We start from the raw sequence: 21,912 nt of genomic DNA, 5'->3' as shown, positions 1-21,912 counted from the left end.
CAGTAGTTACTAAAGTTGATCAATTGGACGTTGTCACATTATCACTTAACGTCTAAATTAGACACTACAAAATTTTTGGGCATAGTTGATTGAAATTGAGAGCATAGGAGTGTTGCTGATGAAATTGAAAGGGGAAGAACTCATATGATGTTGAGTGCAAACCTCAGAGTGGTAAACTGAAATTTGTCATTTTTTTTAATTAACATCCTATTTAATCAGAAGGGCAAAATAATCAATTGAAAAATGTGAAAATATCTTAATAATAGATATACACCATATAAGTAAGGTTCAATTATGTAAATTTGGTGTAAATTAAAAAAAAAAATTACGCATGTATGGGTTTTTCCTAATACAGGCTTGAGTTTTTTTAGTTTATATCTAATTTTCTCAAAATCTAATAATTGGACAGGATTGATTAAATTGGATAGCACAAGGGTGCATGTGATGAAATTAGAAGTGGAGGGGCACAACTAATTCAATGCCTTCTCATGTCTTCTCTACATGTCATCAAGTCGATTAAGGGCTAAAATTAACACTTCTTCGAGCTGATTATATTTGGCTTCTCCAGCACCTATCTCGGATTTTGGAATATTAACTTGTTGTTTGAATCGACTTGATTCTTTCTTCATGGTCAACAACTCTAGCCTTGTTGTTATCTAAGTCTTCCCTAAATTCTTGAAGGCCAGTTTTTTCTACAAGTAAAGTGTGACTCTACTTTTGAATGTTGGCAAATGCACAAATTCAACTGGTCTAACTCAGTCTTCAAGTTGCTTACTCTCTCCATAAATGCTAGAAGCTTGGCCATCTCCATTCTTGATAAAGTTTACAATCCACTAAAAAGTTGAAGATTTTTGAAAACTGAAAGGGGTTTCAGAATGTCAATTTTCTCAATAACTAAATTAAAGGAAATGTCAGTTGTGAGGCTCCTTAAAAGTGTTGAACGAAAGTCAATAGTTAAATCGTTATTTTTTCAAATGACTAGTAAACAAGTAAGTTTGGGCACTTGTCGTTGCTAAAACTCATGGTGTTGAAGAAGAACATCAGAAACATAGAAAAAAATGAAGACGAAGAGTAAAAACAAAGCTAAACGAAGAAGGGAAAGCAACTAGTAATAATTTCTGAGTAATTTTACAATTTGTTGCAACTGATTATATTAAAAGAGAATAGCCCTATCTATACTAGTTAGCTGTTGTAATTAATCACTCTATTCTCTTATGTAGATTTTGACACATATCCCACATCGTTTAATTTTGTTGTTGATGTTGTATGCACCTCTGATCTTGACTTTGAATCTTTCTATCACCTTAACATGCCCTCTCAAACTAGTGCTTGGATTATCAAGTACTAGTTTGCAACACCGATTTGAGATGCTTTGTGCATTGTGTAGTCCTTTAGTAAAAGCGCAGCAAATTCTTCAGCTGGGGAACTAATTGCAGTCAATACAAGCTAGTGTCCAAAACTGATCTCAACTAGGAGGAATAATTGGTAGTGCCTAACATAGCTCTATAAGATGAGAGGCATGTCTGTAACGCCCAAAAAAAAAATTAACATTACAACGCCACAAATCATGTGAAATTTAAGTATTGATACACTATAAAAAAAAAAATTACATTAGCCACGGTGCACCCCCCGGTCACAAAAGAGCATTGGCGATGGCTATAAGACGGCAATGCTTGGGTAGTGAATGGTAACGTCGCCAATGCCGTCGGCAACGGCAGTTGCGCCATCGCAAGGGCATTAGAGACGGCATAGGTTTGCCATCGCAAATAGCATTGGTGACATCACCATCCGCTACCCAAACTTTTTGCCGTCGCCAAATGTCATTTGTGACGACAAAAATGTTGTTGCAGAAGTGCTATGTTTGAACAAAAAAAATCTGGCATGCAAATATGCATGTCATTTTTTTTTTTTTGGATAAAAGTAGTATAGAAAGGAATGAATCTTATATAAAAGGGAATGTCACATTAGTTTCATACATCTCAACAACGTTCAAAATTCACAAAATTAAAATACAGAAAGTTCATGTCTGATAAACAAAGTATGTGTATTGAAGTGCAAACTCTGAAATACTTAGGTGATTGGAAAGCTTATTTTCTTCCATCTTCACTAGATTCTAGATGTAAGGCATCCAACTCAAAGTATCACGACCTGCATACTCTGAGCTATTGAGGTGATTGAAGAGCTTCTTTACCTCCATCTTCAATAGATTCTCAAACTATGAGTTAGTATAACCTCATTAAATTTAACTAAACAAACTTTCACACTTGTGTAGTTTTAGTAAAAGGAAATAACTTGGGTGATGCTACAACCAAAATACCACCTAAGAAAAACAAAAAAAAACCCAACAAGTTCTGACAAAAGGGACTCCTTAAACTCAAGAATCAATACTTCATTTAGTAAATTTCCCATGTTAAATAGCAAGTTCCAGCAAACAGCAAGGACATAGCAACATTAAGCTCGACCTTAAAATAACAATCAATTTTAACATAATGAAACACTAAGTTAAGTTTTTCTTGCACCACACACCATAGGTGAAAAGTAAATTAAAAGCTTTCCAACACTACCTTGAATTTATCTTTGGTCAATCATGTAGCACAAATGTAAGGTCTGAAATTAAGAGAAAGAGCCTCATTTGGTGACTCAGCTAATGCAACCCAGTTGAGCAAAAGACTGATCTTGGTACTCCACCTACAATCACAAAAAAAAAAAAAAAAAAAAAAAAGGAATTAACATTCGACAGATAATATTGCGTGTGGGCAGTTATTGTCATCCTCAAAAGATTGTAACTTTGGCTAGCAAGTTTTCACAAAATGCCTCTTTAAATTCAATACCTCTATCATGTTAATTAGAACTAATTCAACAATGTATACGCGAATTGGTTCGGTCATAGGTTCCTTTTTGCACGTATGTTTTTTTTTTCTTCTTGATAACAACCAAATTTTATTAAGAAAGAAGCATGTACAACACAACATATATAACAGAGGACAAGTTGAAAACCGTAGAAAGAAAGAAGCACAAGCAAAACAATTTACTAAAAACAAGTGGCATTTAGGTTTGTTTCAAATGACTTTTTCTTAGAAACCTAAAAAGACATAACATGATTTCATGGTATGAAATAGAAGTTAATGGCTGCTGGTCAAGGAGTTCATACCAAGAGTTAGAGAAGGATGAACCTTTATTCAACTAAAATTGGTAATTTTTCACAAATCCATCACATTTTTTTTTTTTTTTGGCTTAGTATTGAAATGAATTTAGTTCATAGAAACAAAAATTGTGTGTAAATTTATGCACAAATACTATGTACCAAGCTGATGATACCCAAAGGCTCAAGTCCTTCTTTCAATTTCTTCCAAAATAGAGAACGCACCTCATGCGCGGAGAAAAAAACAGAGGGAGTACGCGAGTGATCTCTCCCGGCCGAACGCTGCCGGCGCCCCTGCCGCTACGTTCCGGTCCGGGAGAGGATGTTAATCCGTGCTAGCAGCGTGGTGCTATGGTGGAGGCCTAGCTCAGAGATGGAGGATAGCGGCTGCATCTCGGACGGGGAAGAGCGATCTGGATCTCTTCTTCTCCGATCGTGGGTGAGACCGGACATGGAGCAGCGGCGGAGGCTTCGGGCGTTACGGCCGGTTCTGGGTGGTTGGCGGTGGCGGGGTCTTCGATCTAGTGGCAGAGATGAGCACATAGTGGGTCTGCTTCTTTCTGAGATCTGGGTTCTGACGTCGGCCAGGTTTTGGGACGGTCGGCTTTGTGGTGTGGCGGTGTTGTGGCGTTGGGATGCGTTGCGGCGGCGGCCTAGTGCAAGGCGACGGGACGGTGGAGCACGCTGGCAGCTTGCTAGGTGGACGGCGGCGCTAGTTGTTTGTGGTGAGCGGTGGTTGGGCCGGACCTTTGTGTCTGGGTCATGCCACTGGTTGGGCCGGGCCTTTGTGTCAGTGCCATGCTGCTTGGGCTTTTCTTTGTTTTTATTTGTTGTTGTTGTCTTCAGTGTTTTAGTTACTTGCAGTGTTTTTGTTTTTGCTTTGTCAGTAATAAGCTCCAACCGTGTTCTGGTTGGAGGCAGTGGCCTATATGCCAGTTTATGCACCTTGTGTGCCTGGTTTGCTCTAGGTAGGCGGCGAGTTCCTTGCACTTGCAAATGGTCGCAAGCTTCTAGTAGCAGTAAATTGTCTGCTCTAGGTAGGTGGCAAGTTCCTTGCTTAGTCAAATGGTCGCTACCTCCTAGTAGCAGAGTGAAACTAAGTGTCACTGGATGTTGTTTCCAGTGGCATCATGATGGGAAAGCTGTACGTATGGTAGTTATGCTTTGCTGTAATCGAGTTGCAGACCAAGTTATCTTTCCGTTGTGTCACCGCTGCGTTAAAGCAGTTAAAGCAAATAGAGTCGCCAGTAAAGCGCTCTTTGCTAGTTGGTGCTTTGTTGAGTACAAGTTTTTAGGAGAGATTCATGATAGTATTTCAGGATGTTCTCTAGCTACTTATTGTAATCATGGGTTTAGGCTCATTGTCCCCCCCTTGTATTCGACAGTTTTTTTAATCAAGGCTATCAAGGCTTGAGGGCTGCCGCACCGCCCTTTTTCTCAAAAAAAAAAAAAAAAAAAAAAAAAAACTATGTACCATGCATCACACTCAGACAAGTGTCAACTTCTCATGATTTTCTACTATTAAATTATACAATAACAATTAAAGTTTCTTTGAATTTATTTTCTTTCCATCTCTACCCCTATTTTGGAAAAGAGAGAGACCCTCCTCATTCTACTTTCTATTCTCGCCACAAGCGAATTAAAGCTTTAATTTTTAGGAGAGACTCATGATAGTATTTCAGGATGTTCTCTAGCTACTTATTGTAATCAGGGGTTTAGGCTCATTGTCCCCCCCTTGTATTCGACAGTTTTTTTAATCAAGGCTATCAAGGCTTGAGGGCTGCCGCACCACCCTTTTTCTCCAAAAAAAAAAAAAAAAAAACTATGTACCATGCATCACACTCAGACAAGTGTCAACTTCTCATGATTTTCTACTATTAAATTATACAATAACAATTAAAGTTTCTTTGACTCATGATAATATTTCAGGATGTTCTCTAGCTACTTATTGTAATCAGTGGTTTAGGCTCATTGTCCCCCCCCCCCCCCCCTTGTATTCGACAGTGTTTTTAATCAAGGCTATCAAGGCTTGAGGGCTGCCGCACCGCCCTTTTTCTCAAAAACAAAAAACAAAAAAACTATGTACCATGCATCACACTCAGACAAGTGTCAACTTCTCATGATTTTCTACTATTAAATTATACAATAACAATTAAAGTTTCTTTGAATTTATTTTCTTTCCATCTCTACCCCTATTTTGGAAAAGAGAGAGACCCTCCTCATTCTACTTTCTATTCTCGCCACAAGCGAATTAAAGCTTTAATTTTCCCAGGCTAGAAGGCTTAATTACCTCAAAGTAAATTAGTTGAACAATAGATTTTTTTGGTGATGTAATTTTGTAAAACGTTAATAGATAGAAGGATCTTATTTTTTGTCGATCTTAATGGTTGAAGACAGAAGGTTCCTCTTTTTGTTTTTGCTGATTATTTTGCAATACTTTTTTTTTTGGATGAGAAAGTATTTCGGAGGGGGGAGGCAGGTCCCTCCGGCTCAGGAACTTTATGATCGACCGTTTGCCCCGATTACCCGAGGCAGGCCTTGGCAGGAGTCCAACTAACATCTAGGCCCCGAACCGGTTTAGAGTAGACAGACCCCACAACGTCCCAACGCACACACTACCACACTGAATTTGGCACGTTTCACCAGCGTTCACATAGGCCCCGTAAGACTCCGGCACTCAGCAACCTACCAACAAGGGATAAATTGATAACTCTGGGGCTCGAACCTTGGATGGGGGTGCCAACCAAGGCAAGAACCTTGCTTTTGCCAATCCTGCCAACCCTTGCTGGCATTATTTTGCAATACTTACTAACCAAAATACTTACTAATTAACCAAATTTGCTAAATTTATTCATTGAAAAATAAAAGCTACCTAGTTAATTGCTATTACTAATGAATGCAGCACCACTGTAGCCGAATAAGTCAAGAATGGAGAGGCTAGTTTGTTTGATTACATGAGTTTTGATTATGCTCGTAATAGGCTATTAAGTGGTACCAATCACATGAGTTTTGACTAAATGGGATCTATCTTTTCAATCGCTCTATCTAGAAATGAATAGTGTAGGGAAAGTAGAAAATGGAGGGAGAAATATGGTTAGTGGGGACACGGGAAACTAAATAGCTCAGGGGTAGATATGAAAAAAAAAATTAAAGCAACTTTAATTGTTATTATGTAATTTAATAGTTGAAAACCATTAGAGATTGACACTTGTCTGAGTGTGGGTCATACACACTCAATTAAGAGTGAGCCTAGCACTCCTATAAAAGGGCACGTTGGTAACTATGTCTCATCTCACACCGTCCGCGCAGGAAGCATTTTTGTTCCTCTAAATAACCATAAATGAGCGAAAATGACTTTACTAGCGCAGCTGAAAACAACAGAGAAGTTCACTTCAGAGGAAAAGATTAATTAAGAGTTCAAGACTATCCACTTTTCTCCCTCATTAGAGAAAAGATATAAAACAAAGAAATCAATGAAAAAGAAGGGAGGTAATAGAATCAGAAAATAAGAATATCAAAAGCTAATCTACCAATAATCAAGGCAAGAACACTTGCCCTCCTTGAAATGATGAAATCTGCTTCCATCCCTCACTATAATTTCTCTCCCAAACACCTTTGATATTATCTTGCTTACCTCATGGCAGTCCTCACAAACTCTCAAATTCTTCACAATCCGAATGCAATCACCATCCCCTGTTACCAACAAGCCAAATGCCATTGCAAGCCGCTCACTATGCTCCTTTATTGCATTCTCCTTTTCTTCCTCCCCTATATCATGCAACACCGACAAAACATTTGGCGAGTAGCCAGCTTCCGCTATTCGTGTTACAATAGTCTCTAGCATTTTATAAATCTCTTGAGAACGTTCATGCTCTCTATCCCCTGCAACAAATCTATGAACTTTACCTTGTGCTTCAATCAAACTCCAACCTGCAGCTTTATTGGTGTTTTTTGCTGCCATCAATCTCCGAACTCTAACAACATCTTCCCATTTCTTTGCTTTTGCATATATACTGGCTAGTTGTACATAATGCCCATCATGGGTTGGATCCAATTGAATCAACTTATTCCCAATCTTTTCTCCCAATTCTATTGAGCCATGCATCTTGCAAGCACCAAGTAGCGTTGCCCATAATACAGGATCTGGTGGAACCGTCATCTTGTCAATCATCTCAGCGGCTTCATCGACAAAGCCTGCACGGCCTAAGAGATCAACCATGCACCCATAATGCTCCATCTCTGGCTGAATGCCGTACCTGTCGGTCATTAATTTAAAATAATGTCGTCCTTCACTAACCAAACCTGCTCTACTGCAGGCACCCAAGACACCAATGAACGTCACGTTGGCGGGACAGAGACCGTCGTTAGTTAACCTCTCAAAGTGTTCGAGCGCCTCTTTTGCAAGGCCATGAGAGGCCAATCCACAGATCATAACATTCCACGTCCATATATCTCTCAGGGGCATATTGTTAAACAAGTGTTTAGACTGTTCAATGCATCCACATTTGGCATACATGTCGATTAGTGCTGTGCCAAGCGAAACAGTCAGCGGGAGTTTCAACGACTCTACAAGCGAGTGAACTAACCTACCGTGTTCTAGCAAACCCATCTGGGCGGATGCTGAAAGCACCGAGACTAATGTGGCCTCATTCAACCTCATCCCCTTGTCTCTCATCTCTTTGAAGCACTCCAACCCTTCCTCTAACTGCCCGTTTTGCACGTAACCGGAGATAACAGTGCTCCATGAGATCACATCTCTCTGGGGCATTTCATCAAACACCTTGCGTGCATTATCAATCTGTCCGCCTCTGACAAAAGCAGCGAGCATTGAGTTCCAAGTAACTATATCTCGGGAGTGCGCATTGTCGTCAAACACCCTCTTGGAGCATTCAATACAAGAACAAGAACAATAGAAATGAATCAAAGCATTCGTGACAAACACGAAGTCAGCGAAACCATGTTTGAGTGCTTGAGCATGGACCTGAGCTCCTTCACAGAGCGCGGCGGCCTCGCTGCAAGCTTGCAACAAGAAAGTGAAAGTGTGGTTGTTGGGTTGGGAATAGCAGCTTCTTCGCAGCATTGAAGAGTAGAGAAGCAGGGAGTGTCGAGGTGAGTGGCTTTTGGAGAAGCAGCGGATCATGTTATTGGAGGCGAAAACAGTGGGGTGTGTGATGGAGTGGTGAAGAGAGAGAGAGTAGTGAAATGGGGTTGATGAGGAGAGAGCAAGGGAGCAGAGGAGGTGAGCCATGAGTTGGGTGTTGGCGGTGAGGCCGGAGACGATGATACGAGCATGGGCTTGCTTGGTTTGCTTCACCGAAACAGGTTTTGAATGTTGGGAAAAAAGAGAAAACAGGAGGAGGGATTTGGCCCCTGCTTTTTGGGGTTTATAAGCAACCACCATAAAGAACACCAAGCTCTCAAGTCTTGCAAGTTTACAGGCACCACATAATATGTAAACTCGTTAGCACAGCACACTAGCCAGAATTTTGCTATCTTTGCATCTTTTTCTCTGGATCTTTAACTTCTCAATCCGTGGATTGGGATAGGAAACAGAACGTAGTTGAAAAGAAAGACGTAAAAGAGCAAACAATGAATAATAACAAATATTCTGTTTCTTCCGTCCAATTCACTCAAATGATGGTCATTATAGCACATCATCTGGACACCGATACTCTTGCCAAACAATTTGTAGCTTTCACCCAATGACGCCAAACAGGTAGCTGTGGGTTGTCCCAATTCAACATAGCCGCGCTTGTCCAAACGGTGAAGCAATACTTGTGCCTTATGTAGCTAGGCAACTTACGACATCGACTCTTCCTATATATTATTCAATTCCATGTCTCGTGTAGTGTTAAAACAAAGGGTACTTGACTAGAAGATAGTGCGCATGCAAATGCAAACTAGGACCACTGTCGACAATTATTTGTATTTTTTTTTTTTTTTATAAAGAAATTTTCTAAAACTCAACCATACTGATTCCGAAAACAAAAATTGCAGAAGGGTGGAAAATGATGAATAAAAAAGGGAAAATTACTGGTTCCCCCTTTAACTTTTGGTGCGTCGACAGTTCAGTCCCTGTTATTCCAATTTTAACAGATAACTCCCCAAACATTCAAATTTCACACAATTTGATCCAAAATTACCATTTTACCCCTCACTTATTTTTTTTTGTTTTTGTTTTATTCTTCTCTCTCTCTCTTTTATACATATGTATATATATATATGTGTGTGTGTGTATGTATATACATTTTTTATTCTTCTCTCTCTCTTTATATATATATGTATGTGTGTGTGTGTGTGTGAGTATATATGTATGTATGTATATATGTATGTATATGTGTGTGTATATTTTTATTCTTCTCTCTCTCTTTTTATATATATTTAATTATATGTATATATGTGTGTGTACATATACATATGCAGATATACACACACACACACACACACACACACACATATATATATATATATGTATGTATATATATATATATATATATATGTATGTATATATATATATATATGTATGTATATGTAGATATATATGTATATATATATATATATATATATGTATATGTATGTATACATATATATCTAATGTGTTTATGTATTTGGTAAGTCTATATACTATGTTTATGTTTCATATTATAAAAAAAATTCACAACTTTTATATATCTAATGTGTGTGTGTATATCTATATATATATATGTATGTATATGTATATGTATATGTAGATATATAAATATATGTATAATTTTATACATATGTGTGTGTATATATATAATGTGTGTGTGTGTGTGTGTGTGTGTATATATGTATGTATGTATGTATGTATGTATATGTAGATATATGTATATATGTGTGTGTGTGTGTATGTGAAAAAAGGAAGTGAGGGGTAAAATGGTAATTTTGGATCAAATTGTGTGAAATTTGAATGTTTGGGGAGTTATCTGTTAAAATTGGAATAACAGGGACTGAACTGTCGACACACCAAAAGTTAAAGGGGGGACCAGTAATTTCCCCAATAAAAAAAAAGATAAAATCATATTATATCCACAGCCTTGTCAATCTCATTAACAGCAGCATAGTATCTAATAAACGAATCATAAGTAACCCGGTTGGGGGTACGTTCCCTCTTCTTCATATCCTCAAACAACTCCAACGCCCTCTCTATCCAGTAAGTCTTGCAACAGCCATTATATACCCAAGAGCAGATCGTTAAATATTTATGCTCCAAATGTGAAGTAGAATCACCAAACTCTATAGTTGTAGTACATTTATGTGAATAACTCGCCCTTTAATATAGGATATAATTTCTTGGTTTTTCTTTAAAATAGTGTATTTGACTTCTTTCCTTTCCAGACCAGGGAACTCAATAGAACAAAATGGGAGGTAAAGATACAGCTTTCTGGGTACCATGGAATAGAGTTGGCAAGGTATATCCTCAAGAATCAAGAATGCTCAAGATATGATCATTCTTTATTTACATCACCAGTCATATATTGTAGCAAAGGTAAATAAAAGCAGGATGCATGTTTCCACTTTCAACGCCCACCAGGCCACCATTGTGATTCAGGAAGCAAATGTTGGTGAAAAATATCGAAAACCGAAGCAGGTCTAATCAGTATCATAGGTATTTAGTTGGGGGCACAAAGTAAGAGAACCCTGAATTTATAGTGTGGAAACTTTGCTGAAGAATGCAGTATGGAAACATATATAATAAGAGAACCCTGATCTTCTAATTTTTGTTGTTATCTTGCTCTCAACAGCATACAGCTATGTTGTTGCGTTTATTTTGAGCTCAAGACTCAAATTCCTTAAGGGAAACCCCCAAAATTTCTAGATCAAATCTGAACAGAAAATTTATTTCTAGGGATTTATCAGTTGTTATGTTGTTACTGTTACTTATACAAGTTCAAAGAGAGAAGAAAAAAGAAAGCTATACATTTTGGTAGGACCCTCGCTGTGTTAGATCGGGAGGAGACAAGAAGTTCTGGAGAATATATATATATCAAAAACTGAGTCCAGTTATATTACATATTGAATCTTATATAACCTACAAAAAATCCACATCAATCATCCATTTGTGTTCTTCCTTAGTCTAATTTTGTAATGGAACCTATTTCCAAACGCCTGTCCAACGAGACTGGTTGAGATTAATCTGAATTTATGCTGCAAATCTACGAGTGTACAAGATACCAAATGAAATGAATACTACCATGGGGGAAGTGTCGACCCGTATCTCTTTCCACTTGCTAGCTTAGCTGTACAACAATGGAAAGAAAACATACCCGCCCATCTTCATCAACCGTCTACAAAATATGAACATTACAATTCCTTCTGCTCTGCGAAGTGCTGTGCTGTGGTATGGACTAAAGAGTATCACGTCTGCTCTTTCTCACTCTATCTAACAGTGATCCAATTTTCAGATGACTCAAAGTGACACTCAGGCCTTACTGTACTTCTGTTTCTTTCATCAAAACACCTCGAGAAAGGATTTCTGCTGGTCAACTCGTTGCCCTCACAGCTCTCCATTCCACGATCAGAACTACAATCAGAACTCTCATCGTAAGTTCCAATATCGTCCAAAGTACTTGCCGGTGAGCATGTCTCGCCCTTTCTTGAAACTCTCATTGGATTTCCAGAGACAAAGGGATGGTTAAGTAGTTGCTCAGCAGACCACCTCCTTTTCGGGTCTCTCTCCAAGCATTTCGCTAAGAAATCCGACCCCTCACTTGAAAACTGTCTCGGAAACTGAGGCCTCTCGTTGCTGCAAGCAATCTTCAAAACAGCAGCTCTCGGATCAGATATCTCAGCGGCCCAAGGAGGCCTTCCGGTGGCCATTTCAATCACGGTGCATCCCAATGACCAAATGTCACAAGCAAAATCCAGCCCTTCATTCCTCAAAACTTCAGGAGCCATCCACAATGGAGTTCCACCAACAGTGGTGGAAGGCGTGGAGCTACCCCCATTCTTGGTGTTTGAGTCCTTGAGCCTCTTAGCACAACCAAAGTCTGCCAGCTTCACATTCCCGGAGGAGCTCAAGAGCACATTCTTGCACTTGAGATCACAATGCACAATCCCATTTTCGTGTAGATACCTGAGACCATGAAGAATCTCTCTCGAGTACAAACGAACCACGTCTTCATCGAAAGCCCCGCCAAATATCTGAGCCACATCTGATAAACTACCCCCTGCCATGTACTCCATAAACACATTGCACAATTTCTCTTTACCATTTTCGATCCCCATACATCGAACAACATATGGGGAATTCAAACTGTGGAGAATCTTAGCCTCATTCTCAAGAGCGAGCGCTCCATCCCGAGACTGCGACGACTTCACAACGAAAAGTCCTCCTGTGGATTTGCTCATGGCCAAATGGACACTTCCAAAAGAACCGGATCCAACCAATTTGCCCTTCATCCATTCACCAGGCAGAGGAGATGTGCATTCATCAATTCTACCCATGATTTCTTCTTCTTTTTTATTTCAAAAACAAACACTGATATCTTGGGTTGGGCACAAAATAACCCAATTCAAAATATGCAGGTACTAGCGGACGTGTTCTCTCTAATTAATTCTAAATGCATGCGAGTAAAATGAATCGTTCTATTTCGGTTTGAATTGTAGAATATCGAAACTGATGATCACAAGAGAAACGATAACATGTTATGATCAAAGTTGGAAGGTTGTAAAAAGTTCCAGAGTGAATGAATGGAAAGCTTTAATTATCAAGAACAAAGAGTTTAGTATTGACTTAAACTGTAAATTCAATGACGAACCAAAAAACTCTTACTTTTTGTTGTTGGTTCAAGAAAACGAATGAACAAGAGTAGAGCGGTTTCCCTGAAGATGGAAAACCGCCCTGTAGGGAATGATCCCTTCTTTAACAACTTTTGATCTTCTTCTTCTTCTCTTCTTGCAAATACTGATCAGGAAAAAGGAAATCAAATTTGGGGGGAGGGGTTTTGAATTTATATTAAAGCCTGATGGGCACAAAACGATTGGCTACCCTAGTCTCGTGGAAGGAGGGTTTAAATGGGTACCTGCCACGTGGCGGAAACTAGACAAAATTATATTTTTGAAGAAAAATATAGAAAAAGTGACCATTTTCAGATTATGCCTCCCCTTAGAAATTAGACAGCAAAGGAGCGGCTCTTAAGACACCCAATTTCGTGCCATTCGTTCTTTTTTCGTAAGGAGATGAATTCACATGGCTTCATTGAGCTAATACACATATACTAAAGCCTAAAGCTCCTACAGCAGTACAATGTTATTTCTATTCGGCCTAAATAGGAAAAGAACCCTAACAAATAAACTTCATTATAGAACTTACTGTGCACTTATTCAAAAATAAGTTAAATAACACTAAGCGCAAAACAAAATTGTAAAAAAGAAAATCTTATTTTGACTAACTCTTTTCTCTCAATCCCTCTACATTTAAATGTCTTCTACTAATCAAGATAACTTTCTAACAACTCATGTCCATATTAGAGAATTCAACTACTCATGCTATCAATTTGATCAGTATAGTCCAATTCATAAATTTTGACCGTTAAGTGCTGACGTGGATCAAATATTACCTACCTTTTTATGATGTGGCGATGACTTGGAATGCCAATGTGGATCTAGTTGGCAAATCTGGGGGTTTGGCTTTGTTTTGGGACCCAATTTTCATTATTAAATTCCAAGGCATTGACAGTCAAAATTGACAGGTTGGATTAGATTGATCAAATTGGCAAGCATCAGGGGGTTGCTGATAAAATTAAAATATCAGGAACTCACATGATTTTTGGTGTAAAATTCAAGGTAATAAACTGAATTTATTCCAAATATCTTTGAGAAAATGTGTTGTTGATAAATACATAATTGATCCAACTGAATTTTTTATGGTAAATTTAACGGAGAGACAAAAATGTAAGGTGAGGTTGATGTTGAGTGACTAAAGTAATATTTTATAAATGTCATGGACGAAAGTGTCGATTGGGTGAAAATTGAGGGAGTAAAAGTTTTTTTTTTTTTTCCTTATTAGAAAAGGTTCCCCAAGCTTTACTCAAACGCTATTGAAGGCACCACATCTCGTTTTATGAATAGGTGAAGTCCGACAACTAATCTACTTGTGAAAATTCATATAAAGGATTCCAGTATTTCAAGCTCAATATATCAATTGCATCCTCAACCATCACCATAACCATAACATATTGATTGTCATTCTCAACCGATCGGTGAAGCCTAACCGGGAATATAAGTCTTCGTCCCACTGTTGTGCCACCACTAATGAGAAGTTTGCCAAATTTATTAGCTACTTCCTTGTAATTAAGAATATTCTTAGAACTGGATTCCTCCGATTGAGATAACACATCAAGGCGGTTGGCCACAACTATCAAGTGATATATAACAGTTATACATATAACACAAGCATTTTATTTTCTTATTATTGAAAGACCCAACTATATCAGTCTAAAGACGTATAACCGAAATGCGACGACATGATCTTGATATGTAGAGTCAACGACAAGGAACTGTCTTTATTAAAAAACAACATGATCTCAAATGAAGATATGCAAGGAAAAATTCCTGTAATTTTTCGTTGCATATGAGTCTTGAAAATGCAAGCAATTTTAGGTCGTTGTTTTTGGTCTTTTGCAAGGATTTGGTCTTCACAAATTTTCACTCTTTTGTAAGGCAATAATCCCTTACATAAAGTGATCTGTCTTGTAGCATGCATTGGCCATATTGTCAGACGGCGCATGTAAACTAATTATCTGAATTATATACTGGTTTTCAAATATTTAGGAGTGTGAAGAGTATCTGTTGAGGAGATATTAACGAGTTAATAAGCAGGACAATGGAAACCATAATAGAGAACAAGCAATTCAAAAAGTTAGTTAGCCTTATTTGAGAATATGTAACGAGCTTAATTTGCACTGCGAAAACATGAAAAGATAATTTGAGAAAATAGATACCACATTGAAATCTTTCAAAGAAAAAAAAAAGTGAATTGTGGAATGTAAATTCTTTTGTAATAGCAATTGGTTTACACATTACACAGACATTTATAAAGTGAATGGTGAATCCATATACGTACAAAAAATCAACAAATAAACTAGAAAAATAAATTAAGACGAATCAGCACAACCTAATACAACGACTTAAAACCAACATGAAATAAATCAAGTTAAACTCACACAATTAAAAAATGAATCATATGTGGATCAATCCGACAAGTGCCACTGCAACCATGGTCCACCAAAGATTTAAGTCATTTGGATAGGCATCCATATCAAACAATGAGACATGCTGTCAACCCTTTTCCGACCCAAAAGAGTAGTGAGACGGTCGAGCATTCTCCTTCCCTAAAATAGGTAAGGGACGCATTTGCAGATTTGCCACACATTTCGAAGGGGCAGGAAGGACAAGGTTGCGGAGATAAATCCTGTGAAATGAGGAGCTTTTGTTTCTGGTTCTTTTTCTTAGACTGGTTTCATCATTACTGTAAAATATAAAGAAACTTACCCCAAGCAACTTACAAGTGCAGAACAGGCGTGTGCATCGAAGATATTATCTAAAATGTAAATCAGAAATGTCTTGAATTCATTTCAGAATAGATTAACAAACCTGTGAGCAAAGTAAAAATGGCTATAAAAATAGTTCAGGAGAGGGAGATAAGAAAGATCAGATCACAAATTCCATTAAGCAAGCAAGCTAAACCACCATTTATCTAAAACTAGAAAAGCAAACCAAGAATAAAAGCCCTTATTCAAAAATCTAAACCCTTTACAATCAGTTTTCCTTTACCACAAAATTGATATTGAACACGAATAGTTGCTGCATGCTTCTCATCCTATCTAGGTGGTTCTTTGCACAGCTCCTACTGGTGAGGTGAAGGAGAGGGACGCATAGGCCAGCCAAGAAGCGGAGGTGATTCTGGGGGTGTTGCATCTTCACTAGGAGAGAAGAGGCTCAATTCCACAAATGGTCCCCTAGAAGAACCATCCTCCTTTCCCAAAGCACGGAAAGAAATTGATCCGCGCTGCTTGGTTGACACATCAGAGCTTCTACTGGGACTAAATCCAGCACTTTCTTCCATATGACTCTGGTTAGCAATAAGAGAAATGGTGTCATTTTGACCATCATCAAGTCTCCTCCTACCCTCCAAGTCCTGTAAACTCCCCAGCGCTAAAGAATCCGCAACCGGGCAGTAAACAAGCATGCATATACACACACCCGCACAACATAAAAGGGCAAGAAAAGCCAAGAAAGCAAGAGCTTCAAACTGAAAGTGCTCTGGTTTAGATAAAACAGAGAAGCTAAGCAAAGTAACCCTCAATGGAAGGAAACTTGAAACTGAGAATATCAATGTATAAACTCTTTTCTGCAGACCCTTATTGATGACCATCTTTAAAATCTGCCTTCCAAGCCAAAACACGTAGGCAGTTAGAATGATGGCAAAAATCCCAAGAAGTAATGTACTCAGTAAAGGGTAAGTGCAGAGGACAATCTGATCAGTCTTGTTCATTGAACTGGTAATGGTAAAGTAGGGAGGCAACTCATGATTACTGTTCAGAGTGGGTCCAATTACTATGACAACGAGCTGTAGAAGAACCATTGGGAGGCAGTAGAAAAGAATGTAACCAGCTGTTTTCCCATTCCATTGTCGGCTTAGAATACCTGACTCCATTGTATGCAAAGGAGCACGAAGTAGGAACACAAGGGTCAGGAATAGGCAAGGTTCTGCAAACCCCAGGTTTGAGACAATATAGCATTTGCAGACAGTCTCCTGCCATTTCAAGTTAAGGGTATTCAACAGTCTTCCTTCCCGTCTCAACAAACTTAACCGGATAATTTCACCAATTCCCCACCAGATTGCAAACAAAATGAAAGTTATTCGGATTATCCAAGGGCCACTGAAATAACTGAGTTGAACAAAACCCTGACTACGAATACGACAGCGAAAGTAAAACAAGTAGGTGATGCAGAGGACACCCAGAAGGATCAAGAGAGCAACTAGACATACGGTCAACACACCGAGTGTATCGGCAGCAATTCTCGTCTGGGGCATTACCCGAAGCACAGATTCCACGCATGCTCTCTGCCAGCATGGATACAAAAGATCCTCGGGTAGCGTAAACGCTTCCTTTCCAGAATCAACAGGAACTATAGAAGCAGCTTGAAAAGTTGTACCAGAAGGTGCTCATCGAACACAGATTAACTATACCTATTACTGGTGTTTACATTCGTGATACATTCCAAACAACCATACAGAACTGCCAATAACTGTAGAACGATTGGACTCTTAAGTTGATTATGTTACCCAGCCACCTGCATCATAGACGAAATAAAGCATAAGCACACAAGGAAGCCACAAAAATACAAAAGCATGGTGAAGCTAGTTACAAACTCAAGAAACTGAATAACAACACAACAATGAAAGATAAATTAACTCGTAAAGGCTGACAAATTAAATGGTGTTTAAACAAATCCAAACATTAATTCTTTCAAATAGAACAAAACTACTAGATCCACAGTTATGAAAGAAAAGGAAGAGGGTGCAAGATTGCCCACCCAACAATCAGCAACAAATTCATTTTCAGTAAATTAAAACCCTTGAAGGACTGCCATTAGCTTTTTGTCTATATCATTATACAAACTAATACTACCCCACAATATGTAATAACAAAAAATGGTTTTTCAGAACTACAATATCACCTCATATAAAATACAAAGAATGAAAAATAAAGAAAAAATAAAATCAAACCCAGAAAGTCTAACATCATTTATTGATTCAATATCCATAAACAAAACAAACAAACAAAAAAACAACAAGAAAGCAATAAACCCTAGACGAACATTATGCAAATCTAATCCTTCCAAGAACAAACGGAAAACCTATTTTATCACTGAGATAGTCCCAATTTTGGCTATAAATAATTGAAATTCAGGGAAAGAAGAATTCGAAAAGCAGAACAACGATTGCAACATAAGGCATCGAAATCACAGCGAAAGAAAATAGTAGACGAAGCATAAAGGAGATCAATCGAGAGCTTACAAAGCCGAGAATCGTGATCTGGTGAAGTCCGAGCATAAAATTGAAGAACCGCACAAGGAAATCAGCAAACCCTAACTTCCACACACACAGACGGAGAGAGATAGAGAGAGATGGAGAAGAGGAGAGAAGGAGGGGGGGAGAGAGAGAGAGAGAGAGCGAGCGTAGTTAGGGGAATAGGTGAGTGGGACTTTGTTGGTGACAGGCTGTATCCAGCTGTGTCGTCCGAACCTTGTGGTTCGGCTAACTGAAGAAGAAGCTAGGCTCGGCTTCTTATCGAACCTACGTGGCAATGTCGTGGCGGCGTTTACGGTGGGTTTTCTTTTTTTCTCTTTCTGTGCTGTTTTTTGGGCGATAGGGAGTTGTTGTTTGTTTGATGATGGCCAGCTTGTTTTCTTATTTTCTTTCATCATGGCCAGCTTGCTTCCTTTGCCTATCACTTCATTTTTGTTGACTTTCCTTTTATATACTTTCATCAATATTCATTTTCCTTTGATTATCATCCCTATTTTTATAATTAAAGTTAATCATGTATTCAATAATGCCACCCTTAAATTATCTCATCCTGACTCTGCATTAGATTTTATTTTCCGTAAATGCAAATTTTCATTGCGTACTTAGATACTTCTATTCATCTATCCTTTATTGATACGTAGACCTCCTTTCAAAATCCAAAATTGCCCCTATTAAACAAATAATGCCTCACAATTCTTCTCACTCTGGTTCTATCCTTGGTTTTGTTATTTGTTTTGCTTCACTTCCTCTCAAGCTCTTTTTTTTTTCTTTTTTCTTTTATGATTCTTATACAAGCAGTTTCTCCCATTGTTCTAATTTTCCTTATTCACTTATTTTTGCTACATCAGTAAGTTATATATTGAATGAAAAAGTAGTTCTTGAATTTGAAATAAAGATACATTACATGCGTATAAGTTGAAAATAAGATTATAGACACAAAACATTATGAGGATATGATGAATATGTTAAAACTAAATAATACAACAACATAAATATAAGGGTTAAATACTGTTTACTCCCTAAACTTTTACCCAAAAAACACTTCAGTCTCTGTCCTTCTAATTTCATACGTTTACTCCTTGTACTCTCAATTTTGGACCAATAGGTCAATTCTGTTACTCTCCGTCGAAAAACTCTGTTACATCGCTAACGTGGCAATCAATCTCCCGTTAAAATGTCTATTATACCCTCAGTTTTTTTTTTTTTTTTTTTTTTTTGCTTTTTCTGTTTATATCTTCTTCTTCCACCTCTCTCTCCATGGCCATGGTTGATTCTCCAACACCATTCCCCTCAAAATTAACCACTCAAATCATCAAAACCATACAATTAACATACCCTTGTTCCCCAAAACCTTAGAATCTAGGTTGACAAAACCAAACCACTGCTCCTGCAGAACCAGAACTTCAACTCATTCAAAACCAAAAGCAAGCATCAATTCCACTATCCCTACCTGAACTGAAATCAAGCTGCGAAATCCCAAACCCAAAGCGACGGGCACTATCCCAAACCCAAGGTGTTGATGCAGGCGGCCGGCCCAAGTTCGGCCTCTCCTCCTCCTCCCTCTCCCCGGGCCTCGACAACAGCGAGATTTTCAGCGCCTTCCAAGCCTCACGCGCCTCCTCGATTCCCGTGCTCGAGGTCCCCGTTGCCGCCCCCGATGACGACAATGAGAAGTTTTTCGATGTGCGCAGCTCCGGCTTCGACGACCTGGATTTCGCCGTCGTGTACGACGAGGAGGAAGAAGACGATAGTGATGGGGAGGTTGGGAGGTGGAGGTTTTCGTGATTAATTGGAGGGAAGACGGAGCAGTTGGAGTCTCTGATGGCTACCATTAACCATTACTTGAATTGGGTTTTGGAGATTTTCTCCCAGTGCTTCAATTTCAAGCCTTTTTTGATCGAATTGGCCGCCCACCATTTTTCCACTTGACTTATTACTCGGAAAATTTGCTTTTTTTAAATTTGGGTCACTGGTAAACACATGTTTATCATGAGGGCGGGTTCGACTATTAACGGCTCTTATCCCACATCTTAGATACAGAGCAATTGGGTTTGGCGAAGTTGAAGAAGAGAGAGAGATAGCTGGAAGAAGAAGAGATAAACAGAAAAATTAAAAAATAAAAAATTAAAAAAATAAAAATTAAGAAAAAGAAAAAATATTATTTCAAAAAAAAAAAACGAACTAAGGGTATAATAGATATTTAAGTGGGAAAGGGATTGCCACGTTAGCGATTTAACGGAATTTTGGACGGAGAGTAACGGAATGGACCTATCGGTCTAAAATTGAGAGTACAAGGAGTAAATGTATGAAATTAGAAGGACAAGGACTGAAGTGTTTTTTGGGTAAAAGTTCAAGGAATAAACAGTATTTAATCTTAAAGAAAAAAAAATTGAAAGTGGGAGGGATAAAGAGTGTATCTTTGGGCTTACCAAACGGAAATGAGTTCGTATCCACCGAGCGGAGTCACAACAAACACGGGACCGTTCTGCTTATAATAACACTATTACACTTATCTTTCATGCAAAAATGAAACATGAAGACAGTACAGCAAATGAAGGCTCATGGGGGGTTTAGAAAGCACTTTAAAATCGCGATGCAATAATCATCATTCAATTCATTCACTGTATCAATTAATTCTGTTGCACTTTTTTTTTTCAATGTCCATGCATGGCTATTGATAGGCTATTTCTATACACCTAAATAGATGCACAAAAATGCCTATAACTTAACCCTACAAGAATGTAAAATAGTATAGGTAAGTAGGGATCGTTCCCGCAAGAGATTGTGATATAGTTACTAATCTAAAGACTCCAAACAAAATAAATCCTAAACTATTCAGTTAGAAAGATCTGACTGGTAGTGATATGAGCATTTTAATGCGATATTTTAATAGTTATTTCCTCATATTTACTTAGTTATTTCCTTAAATAAATCCTTCTTCTTTAGGAAAGTTTCTATTTTTAGTAAGTTTAATAAAAGGTTCTATTTTTAGGTGCACTGGAGCAAATGGAGAAGAAATGAGCTTAAAGGCACATGAGAAGCAAGGGAACGTTGGAAATGATAGAGGAAAGGCACGAGGGCTGCAAGAATAAGCTGAAAAGAATAAATGAAGTTTTCCTTTTCCAACCAGGAAATCCTAAGCCAACCAGGAAGCATGGTCGGAAAAGTGAAGACACATGGCGAAAAGAGATGAGTCCTGAAGGCACTAGGAGACCACATGGCTTGAAGATGACGCAAGAAAGCCCAAGATCCTTCTAGATTAAATGAGAAATTCGGCAAAAAGGAACAAGCCCAATTAATTTTGGATTCTTGGACGCGAAAAGAGATATTTTGGGAGATAAAAATGTTTTTGCCGTAAATTTGGGTAGAAGATCATGGAGTTAATGTCGAAAATCAAGGGGAGGATGTTAAGGATAAAGCCATGGAGAGATTTAGGTGGTGTTTGTTTCATGGGACTATTATGCCCCACCTTATTTCCTATAATAGTCTAGGACTCTTCTAACCTGGGATATACTATGTTAATACATAACCCATGTTTGGTACTGCTTAGGACTAAAGAGCAGAATAATCAAAATAGTCCTATCCCATGTTTGTTGGTGTATTGGATTAAAAGTTGGTAATTTGCAGAAGAAAAGTGAAGGACTTTCTGAGTTTGTTAGTAAGCCACCACAATCTGCATACTTGTAGTTAGTTTTTACACATCGACAAA

At 38.3% G+C, this 21,912-nt stretch overlaps 3 protein-coding genes across 3 annotated transcripts; all 3 read right to left on the bottom strand.

Annotated features, from left to right (window-relative positions):
* Positions 1-6,496: 6,496 nt before the first annotated feature.
* LOC133745970 (pentatricopeptide repeat-containing protein At3g62890-like) lies at positions 6,497-8,915 on the bottom strand. Its single transcript, XM_062174128.1, has one exon. The coding sequence runs from the start codon at positions 8,541-8,543 to the stop codon at positions 6,669-6,671; it is 1,875 nt and encodes a 624-aa protein (XP_062030112.1). The 5' UTR covers positions 8,544-8,915; the 3' UTR covers positions 6,497-6,668.
* Positions 8,916-11,120: 2,205 nt separating this feature from the next.
* LOC133745972 (mitogen-activated protein kinase kinase kinase 17-like) lies at positions 11,121-13,079 on the bottom strand. Its single transcript, XM_062174130.1, has 2 exons — positions 12,939-13,079; positions 11,121-12,782 (listed from the first exon to the last, which is right to left on the bottom strand). Exon 2 carries the CDS (start codon positions 12,608-12,610, stop codon positions 11,543-11,545), a length of 1,068 nt encoding a protein of 355 aa, XP_062030114.1. The 5' UTR covers positions 12,611-12,782; positions 12,939-13,079; the 3' UTR covers positions 11,121-11,542.
* Positions 13,080-15,808: 2,729 nt separating this feature from the next.
* Positions 15,809-18,350, bottom strand: LOC133745971 (uncharacterized). The gene is made up of 2 exons (XM_062174129.1): positions 18,192-18,350; positions 15,809-17,464 (listed from the first exon to the last, which is right to left on the bottom strand). Exon 2 carries the CDS (start codon positions 17,202-17,204, stop codon positions 16,014-16,016), a length of 1,191 nt encoding a protein of 396 aa, XP_062030113.1. The 5' UTR covers positions 17,205-17,464; positions 18,192-18,350; the 3' UTR covers positions 15,809-16,013.
* Positions 18,351-21,912: the final 3,562 nt, after the last annotated feature.

Source organism: Rosa rugosa, chromosome 4, assembly GCF_958449725.1.
Source record: "Rosa rugosa chromosome 4, drRosRugo1.1, whole genome shotgun sequence".
NCBI lineage: Eukaryota > Viridiplantae > Streptophyta > Magnoliopsida > Rosales > Rosaceae > Rosa > Rosa rugosa.
This window is presented reverse-complemented; position numbering and strand designations above follow the sequence as displayed.